This window comes from Protopterus annectens, chromosome 14.part0, assembly GCF_019279795.1.
Source record: "Protopterus annectens isolate FY-2018-M chromosome 14.part0, PAN1.0, whole genome shotgun sequence".
Taxonomy (NCBI): Eukaryota; Metazoa; Chordata; order Ceratodontiformes; family Protopteridae; genus Protopterus; species Protopterus annectens.
This window is the reverse complement of record NC_056748.1, coordinates 163,263,172-163,281,576: the sequence shown is the minus strand read 5'-3', so window position 1 is coordinate 163,281,576 and position 18,405 is coordinate 163,263,172. Positions and strand designations below refer to the sequence as shown.

At 44.1% G+C, this 18,405-nt stretch overlaps 1 protein-coding gene across 1 annotated transcript in view; it reads right to left on the bottom strand.

The window, feature by feature from the left end:
* CCDC186 (coiled-coil domain containing 186) overlaps positions 1 to 18,405 on the bottom strand; it is a 1,483,461-nt gene that overhangs the window by 82,086 nt on the left and 1,382,970 nt on the right. Inside the window, exon 16 of the mRNA XM_044055936.1 lies at positions 2,880 to 3,099. Coding sequence (XP_043911871.1) covers positions 2,880 to 3,099 — 220 coding nt within the window. The remainder of the gene's footprint in view (positions 1 to 2,879; positions 3,100 to 18,405) is intronic.

Here is an 18,405-nt window from a genome sequence, read left to right as displayed (position 1 = left end):
AGCGGGTATCAGGGGCTGCAAAAGCACCTCACTGAGTACTGGCGAACTGGTGACTGGCTTAGAAGAAGCGTCGTTGGCAGTTTTGGACCTCAACGGCCTGTCTTTGTCTTTTTCTTTGCGTTTTTTTAGGTATTCTGGTAGTCGGATTGCTAACCGACGACATTTCTGGATAATTAAAGCGTGAGCCAAAATATTTAGAAGCAAAAATGTACCGATGTTTGATAATGCGTTGAATAAATAAAGCACAAAACCGACAGCAAGGTAAGTTGTGGTCATGGCCCAAGCAAGGAATACAGTACAAATGAAAAGCCCTTTGAGGTATTTGCTTCCCACAAGTAATGCAATTATTAACTTTTACTGACATCGGTAAGGAGCAAGAAAAAGTTTCCCCAATGGGGTACTTTGTTTTTTAGTTGAAGACTTTGGATCTGAAACTCGAAAACGAAAATTTCAGGAGTCGGCCGACTGGCACTTGCGATCTGCTTCGGGCACCGCGTGGCAAGAAAGACTGATGTAATGGCATCGGCTGCATGTTTTATACCCTTAACGACCTGACGTCATGGAAGAAGGGACAGCAACCGACGCAGGACCCAAAACTTTGTTAATCAGGCTGACTGAGGGCAACCTGCCAGCAGATTACCCAAATGTAATGACTGCAACAGTGAAACACGAAGAACATCAGGAGGCTAGTTTGTACCTTAGTGTAGGCTTAGGTTTGTAAGGACAGGTGAGGCATATAAGAGGAAGAGGAGCCTAGTTTGTATCTTAGTGTAGAGCTTAGGTTTGTAAGGACAGGTGAGACATATAAGAGGGACAGGTGGCTAGTTTGTACCTTAGTGTAGCGCTTAGGTTTGTAAGGACAGGTGAGGAATACAAGAAGGATGAAAGCGAATAGGATAAGGCCAGGGTTTTTCTTGCTAGGTCTGTAAGGTACCGTGCTGCCCTGTAAAGGGAGCCAAGTGTCTGGTGGATCTTTTTAATTGTTTAAAGACTATGTTCAGCACATTTAAATTTTTTATCTATGACATTGCCCAGCAATTTAGTCTGTGGTACCTCAAGTTTAGTATTATTTGCAGATGTAACCAAGAAAGTCTTTTTGATGGAGATAATGTTTTGGGTGAAGAGCATCAGTTTTGTTTTATTGGGATTAAGGATCAGGTTTCAAATGAAGAGAAAGAAATTTGACTGATTTTGTGTAGTCTGAATGTTGTGGGGGGATGCACATATTAAGGTCGAATCATCTGTGTATTGTACTGTATTTGCTTGGTGTACAGCAGTGTGAAGCTTTGTTTATAAAAATATTAAAAAGGAGTTCTTGTATAGAGCCCCAAGGGACACCTAACGTAACTGAAAGACAGGAGCAGAGGTACTGCTGCCATTTGACAGCTTTTTGCCTTCCAAATAGATAACTAAGATAACTAATAAAATCCCAAGGAAAATGTTTCATTCAATGTTAAAACTAATAAACTAGAAATTTTTACATAATTACTAATACTGCTTTACTACTTAACCCCTAAAAATCTGCATAGTAACAACTTAAGCTCTAAGCAACATTGATTTATATTCGGTACAGATCAGAAAAAATTATGTGGCATTACAGGTAGACTAAGCAAGAACTCCAGCAAAGGACAGGGGAATGAAATGCAAAACTGAAGGTGTATAGGAAGAAACTGATTACAGATAAGACAGCTGTAATGACAGTGAATAGGAGAAATCAAAAGAAGCTAAGAATTGACATAGAAAAGAAAACAGTGGAATAGGACAGCAGCTTCAAGCATCTGGTTCGGGTGGTTGAGGAGAAGGCCAGTCTGAATGAGGAAGTAAAAGCTGGAATTAGAGGGGATGCAGCCAACTGGCACAGTGTGTCAGGGCTAGTATATGAGATAAGAATGCCAAAGAAGCTGAAAAGAAAGGTATAAAAAACAGTGGTGCGGACCACTAAGTACTACTGTATGGTACAGAAGTCTGGGCAGTAAAGGAATCAGTTGAAGAAGCTAGAGGTGATGAAGATGAAGTGCCTGAGATGCATGGTAGGATGTACACTGTGGGACAATCAAAGAAATGAGGACATAAGAGCAGAAGCCAAAGTAGCTCCAGCTGCAGAAAATGTCAAAGAGAACAGATTATGGTGGTTTGAGCATATGTGCAAAAATGCAGAAGACAATGTTGTGAAAATGACTTAGGACAGACAGGCAAAACTCAAGAGGAAACAAGGGCATCCAGCAAAGAGGTGGATGGACTGTGTGAGACAAGACCTGTAACAGTCAGGCATGAGTGTTGAAAAAGGTAGGAAGGTGGCAGTTGACAAAACACCCCGACCCCATGTAGAAAATGGGAAAAGGGGTTGTTGATGATGATGATGTCTGACCACAGGTGCTGTTTTACGGACAAGTTCATCTACAGCTAACTTCAGTAGTGTAACTACCCAGAAACTGTACCTTTAACTTCAACCTATTTCTTCAAGCCAAACAAAAAGGACATGTTAACAATATTCAAATATTCAGATCTATAACACAGTCACAAATAATACTAAGGCACAGAAAGGGTGTATGCATTAAAAAAATAATTATGAAAGCTAACATATCACTCCTATTGGCATAACAGAATTTTGGTCATAATGAGGACACATTTCCAGATATTAATGGTCACATTAACATACTTGTCAGGAACATTCCATGAGTAGGGGAACCTGGACTACTGACTGGTTTTACGTGTCATACAAAACACTTTACTTCTATGTCAGCACAAACAAAACAGAAATATAAAACCAAAACCTCATCTACCTCAAACTAACAAAAATGAAATGCAGAGAAAGTCAGTCATGCAGAAGGCTGCCCAACTGTCTTCCTCTGCCACACAATGAACAAAGAATGGCTTACCTTCAGTGTTATATTCTTAAGCAGCGTATCTTCTAAGACAGCCTGCAATTTTCTGTTTATCTCTAAAGATAACTCTAAAGAAAGTCCACTGTCTGCTGGATGTGATGTATAAAGGGATGCCATGATTCCTCTGCGTCTGCTCAAATGAGCCTTGGTAAAATCAGAGGCTTCTGATGTAAGAGTGCCAGATTCCTCTCGTAAAATGTAACTCTGTATGATTCTGCATTTAAAATGTAAATCCTGTTAGCTTCTCAGCACAGTTATGTCACAGGTACAACAAATGACAGCAACCAACATTTCTTAGCAATTTTCTATTAAAAACTGGTGTGTTTAATAAGGGGTAGATGAAATCCTATTAAATCACTAGTTGAAACAAGAAGGCACATATTCTGTGATGAACTGTCTTATTTGACGAAGTCCCTAGAATTCCCTGACAGTTAGGCACTTAAATATAACATTATATTTTATGGAAATGAACTGCAACACACAGCTCATCCCAAACATTCTCAGACAGTTAAGCACTTAAATATGCCGCTATATTTTATGGAGAAGAATTGAACAGACAACTCTACAGTAACTAAGGCCAGTAAGTTTTCTTCCCTATCACTAAAAGCAAAACTATAACAATCCTTTTGCCTTCAGACAGCAAAATAAAATCAGTCCAGAAACTACAAACTGATTTTTATCCCTTTTTTAACATTAAACTGGAGCAGTTACTTTGAATGCTAGTAAAGAGATTAATCTGTGTCTGCAGAGCCTTTAATGAATATGACATGGTCAAACCAAGTACCATCCCAAGTTTTCTGTTTATCAGAAAAAGCACCATCATATACTCCCCTCCACTTCTGAAGGCATGCTTTAAAAATTCCGTGCAGACTACTCTGTCAGAAATACTGGGTGAGCAAACTGGTTTAACTAAAATGATACAGAATTGGAATTGCCTACACATGGTAAGGCCTTGCTGGGTTTAATTCTGATAGCTGCCAAAAAAAAAAAATAAATCTCTAGAAAATGGAAATCAAAGCCTAAACCAAATGCACTACAAGTAGTGAATGTAGTAACACAGATAAATGAATTGGAAGTGGAAACTTCAGAAAAGGGGAGGAGTAAATTAATAGAAAAAAAATTATGTACTCTCCATAACGTTCCATCTGAGTAGTTCTACTTCATTTGTCTTCAACCTGTGGGATACAGGATCCGAGCAGGCAATCTTACTAGCATCTGCTCCGAGCTACAAGCTCCTCCCCTTACCCATAATACACTTCCACTACCTTCCAACTCCCAGATCGAGTTTGCTGATCCTTATACTGATAACCCGACCTGAAAAAATACTTGTGACCTATAACTGAAGCCCGTAGGCTGTTCACATGACAAGGTCCGGGGGAAGGAGGGAGGGACGGTTGAAGACAAATAAAGTAGAACTACTCAGATGGAACGTTATGGTGAGTACATAACTTCTTTATCTGAAGTAGTTTACTTCATTTGGTGTTCAACCTGTGGGACAGAGTCCCCAGCTACTAACCTCCTGAGTGGCCCTCATGGAAGGATATTCTGGAGCACTGTGGAACCAAAGGATGCTATCCTTCTGGAAGTCAAATCCAACTTGTAATGAGAAATAAATGTCTCAGATGAGGACCAAGTAGCTGCAGAACAAATATCATCCAAAGACACTAGACCAAAAGGCCGCAGATGTAGCCATGGACCTAGTGGAATGAGCTTTCACCTGACCTGGAGGAGACATGCCTCTGTCCTTATATACCTGAAGGATGCATGAAGAGATCCATCTAGCAATAGTGACCTTGGAGATAGGTTTCCCCAAAAAGGGTTTACAGAAGGATACAAACGATCGGATTTACGGAAATTTTTTGTCCTGTGTAAATAGAATCGTAATTGTCTATGAACATCCAGCAGGTGGAGTTTGTGTTCCATCTTGTTAGCAAAATTAGGAAAGAAAACTGGGAAATTGATGGTTTGATTGATATTAACTGGTGATGCCACCTTGGGAAGAAAGGATGGATTAGTCCGAAGGGAAACCCTATCTTTGTGGAAAATCATATAAGGAACTTTGACAGACAAGGCCTGCAGTTTTGAAACCCTTTTTGCAGAGATAATAGCCACCAGAAATGCTGTTTTCCAAGATAAGAATTTTAGATCTGTGGTTGCAGCGGGTTCAAAAGGCGGAGTGACCAGAGCTTGAAGGTCTTGAGGTATCATGGAGGAACAGGATCCCTGACAGGGGGGCGTAACAGAAAAGTCTCTTTGATAAATGCTTTACACAGCCTGGAGGAGGCTAGAGAGGCAGAATTCTCACCGACATGAAAATGAGAAATGGCAGCCAATTGAACCTTGACAGTAGAAGAACTAGCTCCAAGTTGAAAAATATCAGCTAGAAAATCAAGAATGGCAGAAATAGGAGCCGTAAAGGGGTCTAAACTCCTTTGAGAGGCCCAAAAAGAAAAACTTTTTCATTTACTGGGATAAACCTTCCTGGTAGAAGACTTATGAGTAGCCACCGAAACAGACCTAACTGAAGAGGATAATCCAGGCGTCCTAGCGATCATGGGAACTGGAGCAGCCAAACTGTAAACTTCAAACTGTCCAGGTTCGGATGAGGAACCCTCGATGGGTGTGAAATCAGATCCTGAATAGGATCCAAGGCAGAGCCAGAGGGTGAGACCAAAGAAAGGGAAACCAAAACCGGTGAGGCCAAAACAGGGCAATGAGGATCACTTTGCTCAACAGTTGACGAGCTTTCTGTAGAAACCGCGGAATAAGAGGTACTGGAGGGTATGCATACAGAAGACAGGGAGGCCAAGCATGGACTAGAGCATCTCTGGGGGGGGGGGCTCCCCCGGCAGGGGGTTGAGTGAAAAACTCGCTGCACTTCACATTGGAAGGAGATGTGAAGAGATCGCAGCAAGGCTGACCCTACTCCAGGAAGATCTGCTCTGCTCCTGAAAGATTCAGAGACCACTCGTAAGGCATCAGAATAGTCCGACTTAACCTGTCTGCTAGAATGCTGGACCATCCCGGAATGTGCATTACGATGAGAAAATGACTGGTGGAAATTGCCCATTCCCACACTCTCATGGCCTCGCAACAAAGGGGGCAAGACCTGGTCCCAACCTGTTTGTTGATATACTAGACCACTGACATGCTGTTTGACTGAATTGCAATGGTTCCTAGAGGAAGAATGGCATGAAGGGCCTGCAACGCTAAAAGGACTGCCCTCATCTCCAGAAAGTTTATGTGCAAGCTGGTCTCTACAGGGGACCACAGGCCTTGGACTGTCCTGCCTGAACAATGCTCCCCCACCAGAGTTGGAAGGCGTCCATGGTCACTGCGGCTTGGGCAGTGGCTGGAACGAAGGGTCATCCCTCCAAAATGTCCGGAAAACACATCCGCCATATGAAGGATGACCGACAGACTCAACTGAGTTGTACTGGATACGACAATGGAAGTTCCAACAGGGACAATTGTAGAGCTAGTGTCCACTGTAGAATTCTCATATGTAACCGGGCACACAGGAGAAGCGTTATGGTCGCCACCATTGAACCCAAGGCCCTCAACACTGATTCTGCCGATGGAAGATGAGAATGGTAGATTAGAGAGACATGCATCCTCAGGTTTTGTACTCTCTCCGAGGTCAGGAAGATTTGGCACTGGAACGTATCTATCCTTGCCCCAATGTAGTCTATCACCTGGACAGGACCTAGGAGTGACTTGGATGCACTGACTGTGATCCCCAAATGCAGGACAAGAGTTAAGAAATAATCCCTGGTTTGAGAGAGTAGACACCTGGTGGGAGCAGTGAGGAGCCAATCGTCCAGGTACGGATAGACCTGAATCCCCTGAAGCCTCAGGTGAGCCGCTACCATCATCACTTTGGTAAACACCCTGGGGGCTGTGGTGAGACCAAAGGGTAGGGCTCGAAATTGGTAATGATGGACTCCTAGCCGGAAGCGGAGGAACCTCCTGGAGCTTTTGTGCATTTTTATGTGATAGTAAGCATCCTAGAGGACTAATGAGCACATCCAGTCGCTCTCTTGCAGGTACGGCATGATGAACTGTAGTGTGACCATCAGAACCTTTCTTTGGCAACTGACAGGTTCAGGGTAGATAGGTCCAGAATGGTCCTTAAGTCCCCCATTTTCTTTGGCACCAAAAAGAAAGTATAGTTGTGTACACTTACCATAAATGTAGATGTTCGAGTGTATTTACTGTTGCAGTCACCACATTTGGGTTATCTACTTGCAGTAGCCCTCAGTCGGCCTGATTATCAAAGTCTTGGGTTCTGCGTCGGTTGCTGTCTCATCTTCCATGACGTCAAGTCGTTAGGGGTATAAAGCATGCAGCCGATGCCATTACATCAGTTTTTCTTGCCCAAGATGTCAGGTGCCCCCATAATGAGAAGCAATTGTATGCAAGGTTACACCTTCAACAAAAAAGCAAATACACCAAAAAGCTTTAAGCATAGTAAACAAGAATAGAGGTATAGTCAATAGAAGTCAGGGGACTGGAGGAAGGGTAACCAGGACTGCAACAGTGAAGACACTCGAACATCTACATTTATGGTAAGTGTAAACAACTGCACTATGTTCTTTGCGTTTCACTGTTGCAATCATCACATTTGGGTAGATTCCCAAAGCGAAGGATGGGAGGAGGTAATTAGCATTAGGACCAGCTATAAGGCCCTGCAAGACTGCAGTGGCAAAACCAGGATTTAGAAAATGTGGCAAGTAGTAATGCTTGGTGAAGGTATGTACAGAACTCCAGGTAGCAGCTTCTAGGATGTCCATGGTAGGGACACCTCTGAGGCTGTAGAGGTATTTGCAGCCCTGGTTGAATGTGGTCTAATCCCCTGTGGGGTAGGTTTTCCATGGTGCTTTTAGCAGAAATTAATGCAGTGGCCTATCCACTAAGAAATGGTTTGCTTTGAAATGGCCTTCCCCTCTGCCCCTTCAGCAAATGCAATCAGCAGCTGTTCAGATTTCCTGAGAGGTTTAATCCTGTCCAAGTAAAATCTAAGTTGTCTGTGCACATCTAATGAGTGCAGTATTCATTCCCCTTTGTTCTGTGGATTAGAAAAGAAGGTTGGCAAATGAATGGACTGATTAAGGGCCGCACTGGATACCACACACTGGGCATGAAGGAGGGATTAGTCCTGAGGGACACCCTGTCCACATGAAAGATGATGAAAGGCTCCACTGCCATGGGGGCCTGTAATTCAAACACTCTTCTTGCTGAAGTGATGGCTAGAAAAAAGGCGGTTTTCCAAGAAAGGAATTTCAACTCTGCATTTGCAGCTGGCTCAAAGGGAGGTAGAGTGAGTTTTTCCAATACAATGTTGAGGTCCCAGACTGGCATAGGGGCTCTCCTCGGTGGTCTTAAGTTTTTAGCCCCTCTGAGGAACTGCTTCAACAGTGGATGAGAGAAGGGGGGCGGTTCTGTATTGTAATGAGCTGAAATGGCTGAGGCATGACTTTTGGAGGAGGAAAAGGAAAGGCCCTTGTGAAGCATCTCAGTTAAGTATTGAAGAATCTGAAGTAAATTGGGTGCAGCTGTGCCCATCCCCTGAGTTTGGCTCCAGGAGCATAATCTTTTCCATTTTTCAGCATAGGATTTTCTAGTACTAGGCCTCCTTGTCTTCAAAATGACATCCATCACTTGTTTACTGAGGGATGGTAACGGAGAGATCAGGTAATTAGCCAGGCTGCTAGGTTCAAGATTTGAAGCTGTGGGTGCAGAATCTGGCCTTCCTGCTGGGAAAGCAAGGTAAGGGTCTGAGCAGGTGCCATGGTCCTAGCAGTGACACACTGTGCAAGAAAGGGTACCAGTGTTGGTGTGGCCAGTCTGGTGCAATCAGTATTGTCCTGTTTGATCTCTAGTAGTACCTTGGAGAGGACAGGCAGAAGGGGAAAGGTTTTTCCAGGTGAAGGACAGGGCATCCACTTTCCAAGCTTGTTTGTGGGGAGTCCTTGTGCAGAATTTGTCCAATTGGTAGTTATGGGGGGAGGCAAACAGGTCTATCTCTGGGCTCCCCCATTTGTTTCCCAACATGTTGAATATCTTTGGTTCCAGTTTCCACTCATGTGGGTCCATGAAATTTCTGCATAGGTCATATGCCAGTGTATTTAGCTTCCCTGGCAGGAATTGAGCCTGTAGGTGCACTTAGTAGCTCAAGGCTGTGTTCCACACAGCCATGGCTAGTCTGCAGAGAGGGGATGAGTGGGTTCCTCCCTGCTTGTTTATGTACCACATAACAGTGGTGTTGTCCATCTTTACCAATAATAGTCCTGGTAGAATGTGGTCCTTGAAGGCTGTCAGAGCATTCTGTACAGCTAACATTTATTTTTGATTGATATGCAGGTGCAATTGTCTTGGGTTCCATTTGCCCTGAATGCACTTCCCTGCCTAGTGGAGCCCCCATGCATAGTCTGATGCATCTGTTGTTAGGGTTTGGGTGGCAGTGGATAGAGGGAATGGCAGTTCCTTGTTTTGGTGGCAGGCCTCTGCCCAACAAAGGAACTCTATCTGTAGACAAGGTATGATAGGAATCATTGATTCTAGAACCTGAGAATGTTGACACCATAGGCTTTTTAGATACCATTGTAGTTTCCTCATATGCAGTCTTGCATATGGAATTAGTAGAATGCAGGAGGCCATGAACTCCAGGGCTTGCAGTGTTTTCCTTGCAGATAGCTGGGTCTTTGTGGCCAGTAGTTTGAAATAGGCTGTCAAATGAACTTGTTTCTCTGGCGTGAGGTAGGCCATCTGGGAAGTTGTATTCAAGCTTGCTCCCAGGAATACAATTTGCTGGCAGGGTACAAGATGTGATTTCTTTTCATTTATGGTGTACCCCAGAGAAGTTCGCAATTTCGTTACAAATGCCAGATGATTCAATAGTATGTCCTGGCTTTCTGCCTGAATTAGACAATCGTCCAGGTATGGGTATATTTGAATATTTCTTTGCCTGCAAAAAGCAATGACTAGAACTAGGCACTTTGTGAATACCCTGGGTGCAGAAGATGAGCCAAAGAACACTGCAGAGAACTGATAGTGCATGTAGCCTGCTTTGAAGCGTAGGTATCTTCTGCAAGATTCCCTTACTGGGATGCGCAGGTAGGCTTCCTTTAAATCCAGTGTTACCAACCAGGCATCTTTGCCTAGCATAGGAAGCAGATGATGAAGAGTTAGCATCTTGAATTTTGGGATTACCAAAAAGGTGTTTAGGATAGACAGGTCCAGGATAGAACGCCAGGAATTGTCCTTTCTGGGTACCAAAAAAAGTCGAGGAGAAACCTTGTCCCCATTCTTCTTCTGGGAGAAGTTGAATAGCCCTGGTGCTTAAAAGAGAGAGAACTTGCTTTTGAGCCTCTGCCAACTGATTTGGAGGTACATCTGGCCAACCGTTTGGGGTTGGTAAGGAGTGGAAGTGGAATCTGTATCCTTGGGAAACTATATTTAAAACCCATTTGTCCTGGGTAATGAATTCCCAATTTTATGCCTGCAGGGCAATCTTGCCCCCTAAAGGAACAGTCAGTTGAGCAGGGCTTGGAATGTTTAAAGTTGTCATTGAGTCAGTTTACCATAGGGGGGAGTCTTACTACTTCCTGCTTTGGAAGTGGGAGCCCCCCACTGCTTAGTCCTGTGAGTCCCTTGGGACTGCAGCCTGGGTGTTCTGCTGGTTCAGGGTTTGGACTGAGAAGGCCTGGAAGAGGCAGGAAAGGGCCGATTCTTAGATGGGCAATACCTACTAAATCTGGGAGGCTGTACTTGCAGGAAATCTAACAGTTTGCATAGATTTAGCTTTTTCCTCCATCTTTTTAAGTACTACTTCTGCTTTGTTGCCAAACAGGCCTTGGTTTAAGGGAGCATCCAGCAATTTAGCCTCAACATAATCTGGCAAAGATTGCTCCTTAAGCCAAGCATGCCTTCTAAGTACAGATCCAGTGACAGCAGCCCTGCAAGATGTGTCTAATGAATCAAAACCACATTGCAAAGTATGTTTTCCAACTTGTTCAGCAGAATGCATTAAATCCTGTAAATCTATTTTCAGCACAGTCAGGAATCAACATAATTTTCTGTTTAAGCAATCCAATAATATGCTGCTGATACTTTAACATATGAAACTGGCAGTTTAAGGCCCTAATAGCCAAGGTTGCAGAAGTGTATACCTTCTTACCCCATCTATCCAGTACCCTGGAATTTCTATCAGAGGGGGTAGGCTTTTTGGCAGTAGTAGCCGTAACCTTGGGTCCCTGTGAAATGATCTCAGGATCCGCAGTAGGATTTTTAAAAAGGAACTTGTGGGAGTCAGGTACTCTGTAATACCTATCAGGTTTTCTGGGAGTAGGAGGTAAAGAGTCAGGGGCCAATCTAGATTCCGAGAAGGCATCATCAACAATGTCCAGTACAGGAAGGATGGCCAAAGGCCTGTGTTGGGGCAGGAGTAAGAAATCCCTAAGCCTCTTTTTGGAGTCAGAGTAATCCTGGCTTTCCCAGCAAAAATACTCCCTAAGAGTATGCAAGGTTTCACCAAAAGAGAAATCCTCTTTTGAAGAAAACCGACGCAGGACCCAAGACTTTGATAATCAGGCCGACTGAGGGCTACTGCGAGCAGATAACCCAAATGTGATGACTGCAACAGTGAAACACGAAAAACATTCTGGAGTAGAAGCCTGATCTGGACTGATCTGCGGGGACGGTTTTGATGGCTCGTTTTTCTAGCAGCTTGGAAATTTCCTATGCTGCTGCCTCCCTCTGCATGGGTGGTATGTCTGGGAGGTGGTTGGGAGATTTGGGAGGAGCCACAAAGGGGATAGAGTATCCTCTGGATATGATCTGAAGCACTCAGCGGTCTGATGTTAACGGACTCCCATGCCACAAGGTGCAAGGAAAATCGTCCCCGACTGCCTCCAGAATAGAGCAGTCAGGCCACCCCTCAAGGTTGCTGTCCGGGTCTGTCCAAGAAAGGTTCTCGAGACCCAAAATTCCTCAGACCCCCTCTGCCTCTTGGCCGGCGTCCATTCTGTCCCCCTCTGCCTCTGGGGGAAGAAGCGCCCTGAGTGTCCCGGGAATACTGCGACTTCTGGAACCACATCTTCTTTTGTCCTCTCTGATTCCGGGAAAAAGAGTTTTGAGGGTTCAAGAAGCGGATCCTGATGGCAGACAGTGTCTTCCCGTCCTTCTCACTCTGGACTAAAGTCTCTTTGACAGTCTTACCAAAGAGAGTAGAGCCATCATAAGGGGCACTGGCAAAGGACACTTTGAAAGGTTCCATATACTGACATAGTCTGAGCCAGGCATTGCACCTCATGGACACACCGGACCCAGCCGCCCTAGCAGCTCCTTCAGTAGCATGAGAAAGGAGTCGCATGGATGTGGTGGAAACTGCTTTCAAAGTGGCCATCCTCGTGGAGAACGAGTCCCTGTCCTCCTGCAACATGGACTTAGGGGGAGACTCCGCCAGCTCCTTGACCAGGTCGCGTTGGAGTCTTGTGACGTGAGCCAGGTAGTTCAGCATCCTAACAGAAAAGGTAGCTGAAATATAAACCCACTTCCCTAAGCGGTCCTTCATCCGCAACTCTTGGTCAAGAGGATGAACCGAGGAACTCTCCTGGGCTAGTTCCTTCTTTGTGGCTGCTGCTACCACCATAGCGTCTATGGGGGAGCCCTTGTTCCATGCTGGCCTATCTGAAGGTGGACTCAAGATCTTGTCAGGCCTTTTGGGAATTGGTTCCATGGTGTCTGGCTCCTTCCATGCTCGCGAGGTGACCAGGTCCACCAAGGGATCTGCGTGAGGGGACACCAGGAAAGTAGATAGGCCCATGCTGAAAGCCTCCAGGAACACGGACTCATCAGAAGAAGGTTTGGGGGCAGACCAATCTCCACTGGCGGAGGATTTCCGTGATGTCTCCCAAAGGAGACATCCTAGGGAGGTGACCTGGGGGAACCTTCCCCATCATCCAAATCCGTATACTTGGTGAGGGACTCAGTGGAGTCCAAGTGCCTCCTCTTACACATATGCTTTTGAGGCCACATCTCCAGTGGGGCTCTCTGGGGGAAACTAGCAAACCACTTGTTCCTCAGGGGGGGAACCATCTGGGGCTCCTCGAGCACGGGTAGAAAGAGCCGAGGGGGTCGGGCGGAGTCCAAGGGGATAGTCAGGGGTCTCGATCCAGCGGAGAGAACCCTTTCTACCACGGCGAATGCAGAGGGAGAATGAAACTCCTGTGGAGCCAATAAGGAAGCCTATCTCCCTGGGTTCGATGAGAGAATCGGAGCCGGGCCCGAAGTGGACGGAGCTTTGAGGGAGGGAACTTGGCCTGACAAAGGCAGAGCCGATGTAAAACGTTCCACTCCCTCGGATCCGACACACAAGCTCCAGCTCCGAGAGCTGCTTGGATCCGAGCTGGTCAGATCTGACACGCTCCAGACAGCTGTCGGCATCGAGGAAGCAGGTACTGTTGGGTGCTGACCCCCTGACTAAAGCCATCCTCAGATCCAAGTACTCAGAACCCGATGGAGGGATCAGAGAAGGGGAAATCGGTTGAAGAAATGAAAGCGAGCTCCCCCCTCCTGAGGGAGAGGGGGTTGGCAAGACCCCCATCTGGATATGAATACGAATAAACCTCCTCATCATTTTATCCATGTCAACTTCCGATAAGGACCGAGTGGACCTCGACAAGGCCACGGACTCCAACCTTGCGGGTCGGGGCACCGAGACTCTAGATGTAGAGCGTCTCCTCCGGCTCCGGGGAAAACCTCGGAGATCAGAGCCGAGGGGAGTCACGGATCCTATGGGTCTTAACAGGTGAAGGGAGGTCGGAAGACCTCTTATGTTTCTCCGTTCTAGATTTTGGCTCTCTCTGCCCCTTTTCCTCTCCGCTAACGCAGGCTTTGAAATGGGAGGTTGAGTCCAACCTGGGAGGGAGAAGAAGCAAGGGCAAGAGAAGAAGGAGAGGTGGCCACAGCAGCTGCTGTGACCGAAGCCGAGGCAACCACCTAAGAAGTGGGAAGAAGGCCTTTCAGGGCCAACTTAGCCTTCCTGTCCTTGATAGCATGCGGGTTAAAACCCACGCATACAAAGCAGTCTGTACTAAGATGGGCCATGCTCAAGCACATTACACAAAGAGTGTGGCCATCTGCTGGGGACAACTTATGGCCACACTCAGTGCATCTTTTAAACACCAGCTTGTCAGCCATCATACAAGAGGGAAAACAAGTAGAAAAAATATTATTTTCCCACTGAAGAAACGCTCACCGCACTCACACACAGAGCACACTGAGGGGGGGGGGGGGAGCAATACACTCACTAACTACACTAAACAACACTAAAGATTGAACACATGACGCACCAAGCGAGGGGAAGAAAAGGGCAACCTACACTATCACTATCCTGAAGTTAGTAGAGAAAAAAGGCTTTCTAAAAGCTTTAATACCCACTTACTACCCAGAGCTCTGGAGATCACGATGCTTCAGCTAGCCGCGGCAAATGAGATCTGGGGGTTGGAAGGTAGTGGAGGTGTATTCTGGGTAAGGGGAGGAGCTTGGAGCTCGGAGCAGATGCTAGTAAGATTGCCAGCTTGGATCTGATACGGATCCGGTATCCCACAGGTTGAAGACCAAATGAAGTAAACTACTTCAGATAATGGGAATTATGGAGAAAATACATGCAGAATAATGCTTTGTAGGAAGAATGTGGTTTAAGGGAAGGCAGGAATTGAATGACCTACGTAACGTTTGATTGACAATGACTGTACAGAAGATTATATGTGATGTATAATATTCAAAACTAAATATATGTCATCATGGCTTGTTTTCATATATATAAATGCATGATTGTTTATGTCGTAGCTGATAATTCAACAAAGACGTCTTGTTTAAAAAAAAAAGAAACATGCTCTACCAGTAATCATCCTTGATGTTTTATAGGTCCCATTTTTTTTTTACTGTCTTGCATTAGTCAAAATATGATGAAATGTGATACAATGCAAACACTAATAAAAATGCAAGACTACTACGTTCTTGTAGAAATAAATTAATGTTCAGTACCTGACTATCAGTTTCTAAAATTGAACCTGATCATTATTGGCAAAAAAGATGGCAGACCTGCTTATATGTGCCTTGCACAAACTGTGCAATGCAACACCAAGCACGTTAAGAGTTGAGAATGTTAATAAGGTGAAAAAGGTCTTGTATACACAGTTATCAAATTGGGACTTTGTGACTGCGATATTAATAAATCTTTTAATACAGGTATATGAATTTTTCTGTACAATTCTTCAGCTGATGATGTTTGAAAAGGAGAAACTATTAAGTATAAAGTTGTGTGTGTGTGTGTGTGTGTGTGTGTGTGTGTGTGTGTGTGTGTGTGTGTGTGTGTGTGTGAGAGAGAGAGAGAGAGAGAGAGAGAACTCAGGGACATTCCCTGTTAAGAATTCAACCCAGTTCCGTTTGTGCAGATACAAAGAGTGTCCACAAACCCCTACAGCACGGCACTCTATTCTGAAGTGTGGTCCATTTTTTCAGCTGAGTTGAAGATACTTAAGTTAGAAGACGAGATGAGTTTAGAAGAAATGGAATGCTAAATTAATCAGAGACTGACAAAAAAGAAGTGGTTCTACACAGACAGCTCCAAGAAGTTTACATGAGTTAACTTCCTCAGCACTGGTGCTGTTCTCTGACAAAAGACAATCCGGAATACGGATGAGGTATATGAGTGACTGCACTACTGGTCACAAGACGTTTACATGAGTTAACTTCCTCAGCACTGGTGCTGTTCACTGACAAAAGACAATCCGGAATACGGATGAGGTATATGAATGACTGCACTACTGGTCACAAGACGTTTACATGAGTTAACTTCCTCAGCACTGGTGCTGTTCACTGACAAAAGACAATCCGGAATACGGATGAGGTATATGAATGACTGCACTACTGGTCAACAACAGGCAGAATGATAAACACGTACATCAACATCCACAACACTACGAGTATTCTTTAGATCTGGCCTCTGGAAACAAACATAAATACTGTCCTCTTATGCTACACAGATCTGACCACTGCCCTTCTTGACAACAGTAAATGTGAGCCTCAAGAATAGAGTTAAAATCGCACGGGTTTCACCAAGTTCTGCACATGTCCAATGAAGTGCAGTGGTGTGTTACTGGCGACAGGCTAGGTAGGTTTCTCCTATCCTATCTGAAAGGATAAGCTCAAGATGTGGCTTACAGCCTTTAAAACACATGACTTCAAAACATGTTGGGCAGAGAGCACAATGCATTCAAATTAAATGCTAAAATATTTCACCCACTGTTTTGTCACTCACCTGCAGTACAGAAAGCCTTATGACCCTCTTTCACAGGAAAGACTAACTTTGCTCACACTGCATATCAAACAATTACACACAGTCAAATTCTCCTCCACAGAAAACAGTACGAGCCCTCCACATTTACTTCCGGTGACAATGCTTTGTTTTTTTTTCCTTATTTTTGCTTTATAAAATAGTTGCCTAAATAAATCTGGACACACTCCTGCTTTTAAGTGAATTAGTAAAACACTGCTGACCTTTAAAACAGGCACATTAACATCATTTTTTTGCAGGGTCTAAGCAGACAATATTTCAAATGCTCCTTCCTTACACTTCATCTGGAACACCTGTGAAATAAAGTTAAGTGACGGCAATAAAGAAGGTTTTAGAAACTCAACTGCTACACAAAGGAGCACAAGCGCCATGCACTCTTATCCCCTTAATCTACTATTATACTCTCTAAATTGGTATGAATTCGCAGAAGTGGACCCCTACGTGATCACTGTGTCACTGTAATCACTGGAAACTACAGCAATGACACAAGAATTACAAATTCATGCTACTATTCACACACATCAGGTGTCAACCCTTACAAGATAGCTGTGATATACTTTTAGCATTTGTGGGTTGTACAAATGCAGTATTATGACAGATATTATTATGCTTGCAATCAAAGAGTTTTATACACAAGGCTCTGGTGTTCTAAACTGGAGGAATGCAGGGTACAAGCTGACTTGCTAGACATTCTGCACAGAAAGGTTTCTCACATGTAATACCCCACTAAAATGTTAGTGCCACCTCAAAATCAGTTTGGTTTTCCAGGCTGTATGCAAAACCTCGTCCTGTTGGAATCTGATACAAAACAAAATAATGACAAATATTTAAAAGGACAACTGTGCAAAATTAAGTACTTGCTGTAGCTTGCATGTCAAATGAACAATATTGCAAAACGTTGTGTGCCATCTTATACAAAGCAGCTTTACAGATGTCTACCAGGTGCAGCTGCAGACTACAGTTATACAAGAGCCCACCATTATCAGCTGAGATTCTAGAAGGCTCTCTGCACTGGTTTTAGAATTGGGAATTCCTCTCTCTACTTACTAAGGCCTATGCTTGGGAACAGCTTGCCCCAACTTGTCAATGTCAGTCACCCTGCACATATGCTAAGGAATGCAAGCTACCTGAAATCCCTAGTTGTAACCCTCCTCAAGCTTAATGCTACACATAAAGAGATCACAGTACTATAAGAAAATAACTTGGGTCTTCATATCTGGTGAACCACAAGGAAATGTTAATGGATATCAAGCTTGCTTAAAAAAGATGGAGAGAAAATCAAAGGTAAATGCTTCCTGAAACATCAAATGATAGGATGGGTACTTTCACAATGATGAAACTTATTCTAAGGAGCCTTCTGTAATGGTTTTCCCACTGGGAAAAATCCAAAATTGTGGGATTTGAAAATCAACAGGGAGGAGGGAAAGTGCATATGGATCATGGCAGGAAACCACAGAGGAAAATCGTACTAAAAGAAGGCTTGCACCTGAATGAACATCCAAGACATGATACTTGGTGTGAAGAGTATGACAGCTAACTGGCCACTGTGCAAATGTCTGCAAAACAGACCATGCAACAGCAAGAACTAAGTAAAACCCAGGCTTGTGTTGCCCTACACCTAAAATGAATCAGCTTCTTCACTTTCTGCAGGACTGCTTAAAACAATTTCTTTATATCCCTTCTTCCCAATGTCACCTATAGATTCTGTTCTCTCCTGCTCTATATTATACATGGTAACACAAAAAAAGTCCACATAACCTAGGAACTCAGATCCGACAGCATTCGTTCCTCTTTCTATTGCTACCGCACAAACAGGCTACGTGTTCTGTTGTAGGTCGGTGCAATTCAGAACTGCAAAATCTGCCTCTTTCCCTATAATGATACAGTGTAAAAAACATGCAGTTGCTGGACAGAACAATTTTGATATTATCATCTCCTTTGTTATGATGGTACTCTTGCTGCATTTATTTTTTCTGTTTAAACATTTCTGAGGGTAAATTCTTGGCCAGGGTCTGAAAATGGCCCCTGTGACTCAATGCTCTACCCAGTACACAAGTCTAAACAAATAAATATTTTATTTATTGATCCTTTGTTGATAGTTAGTCCCACTAGGCTAGTGGCTTCTTTTCAGGGGAGATCCAAGGTGTTATTGTTATT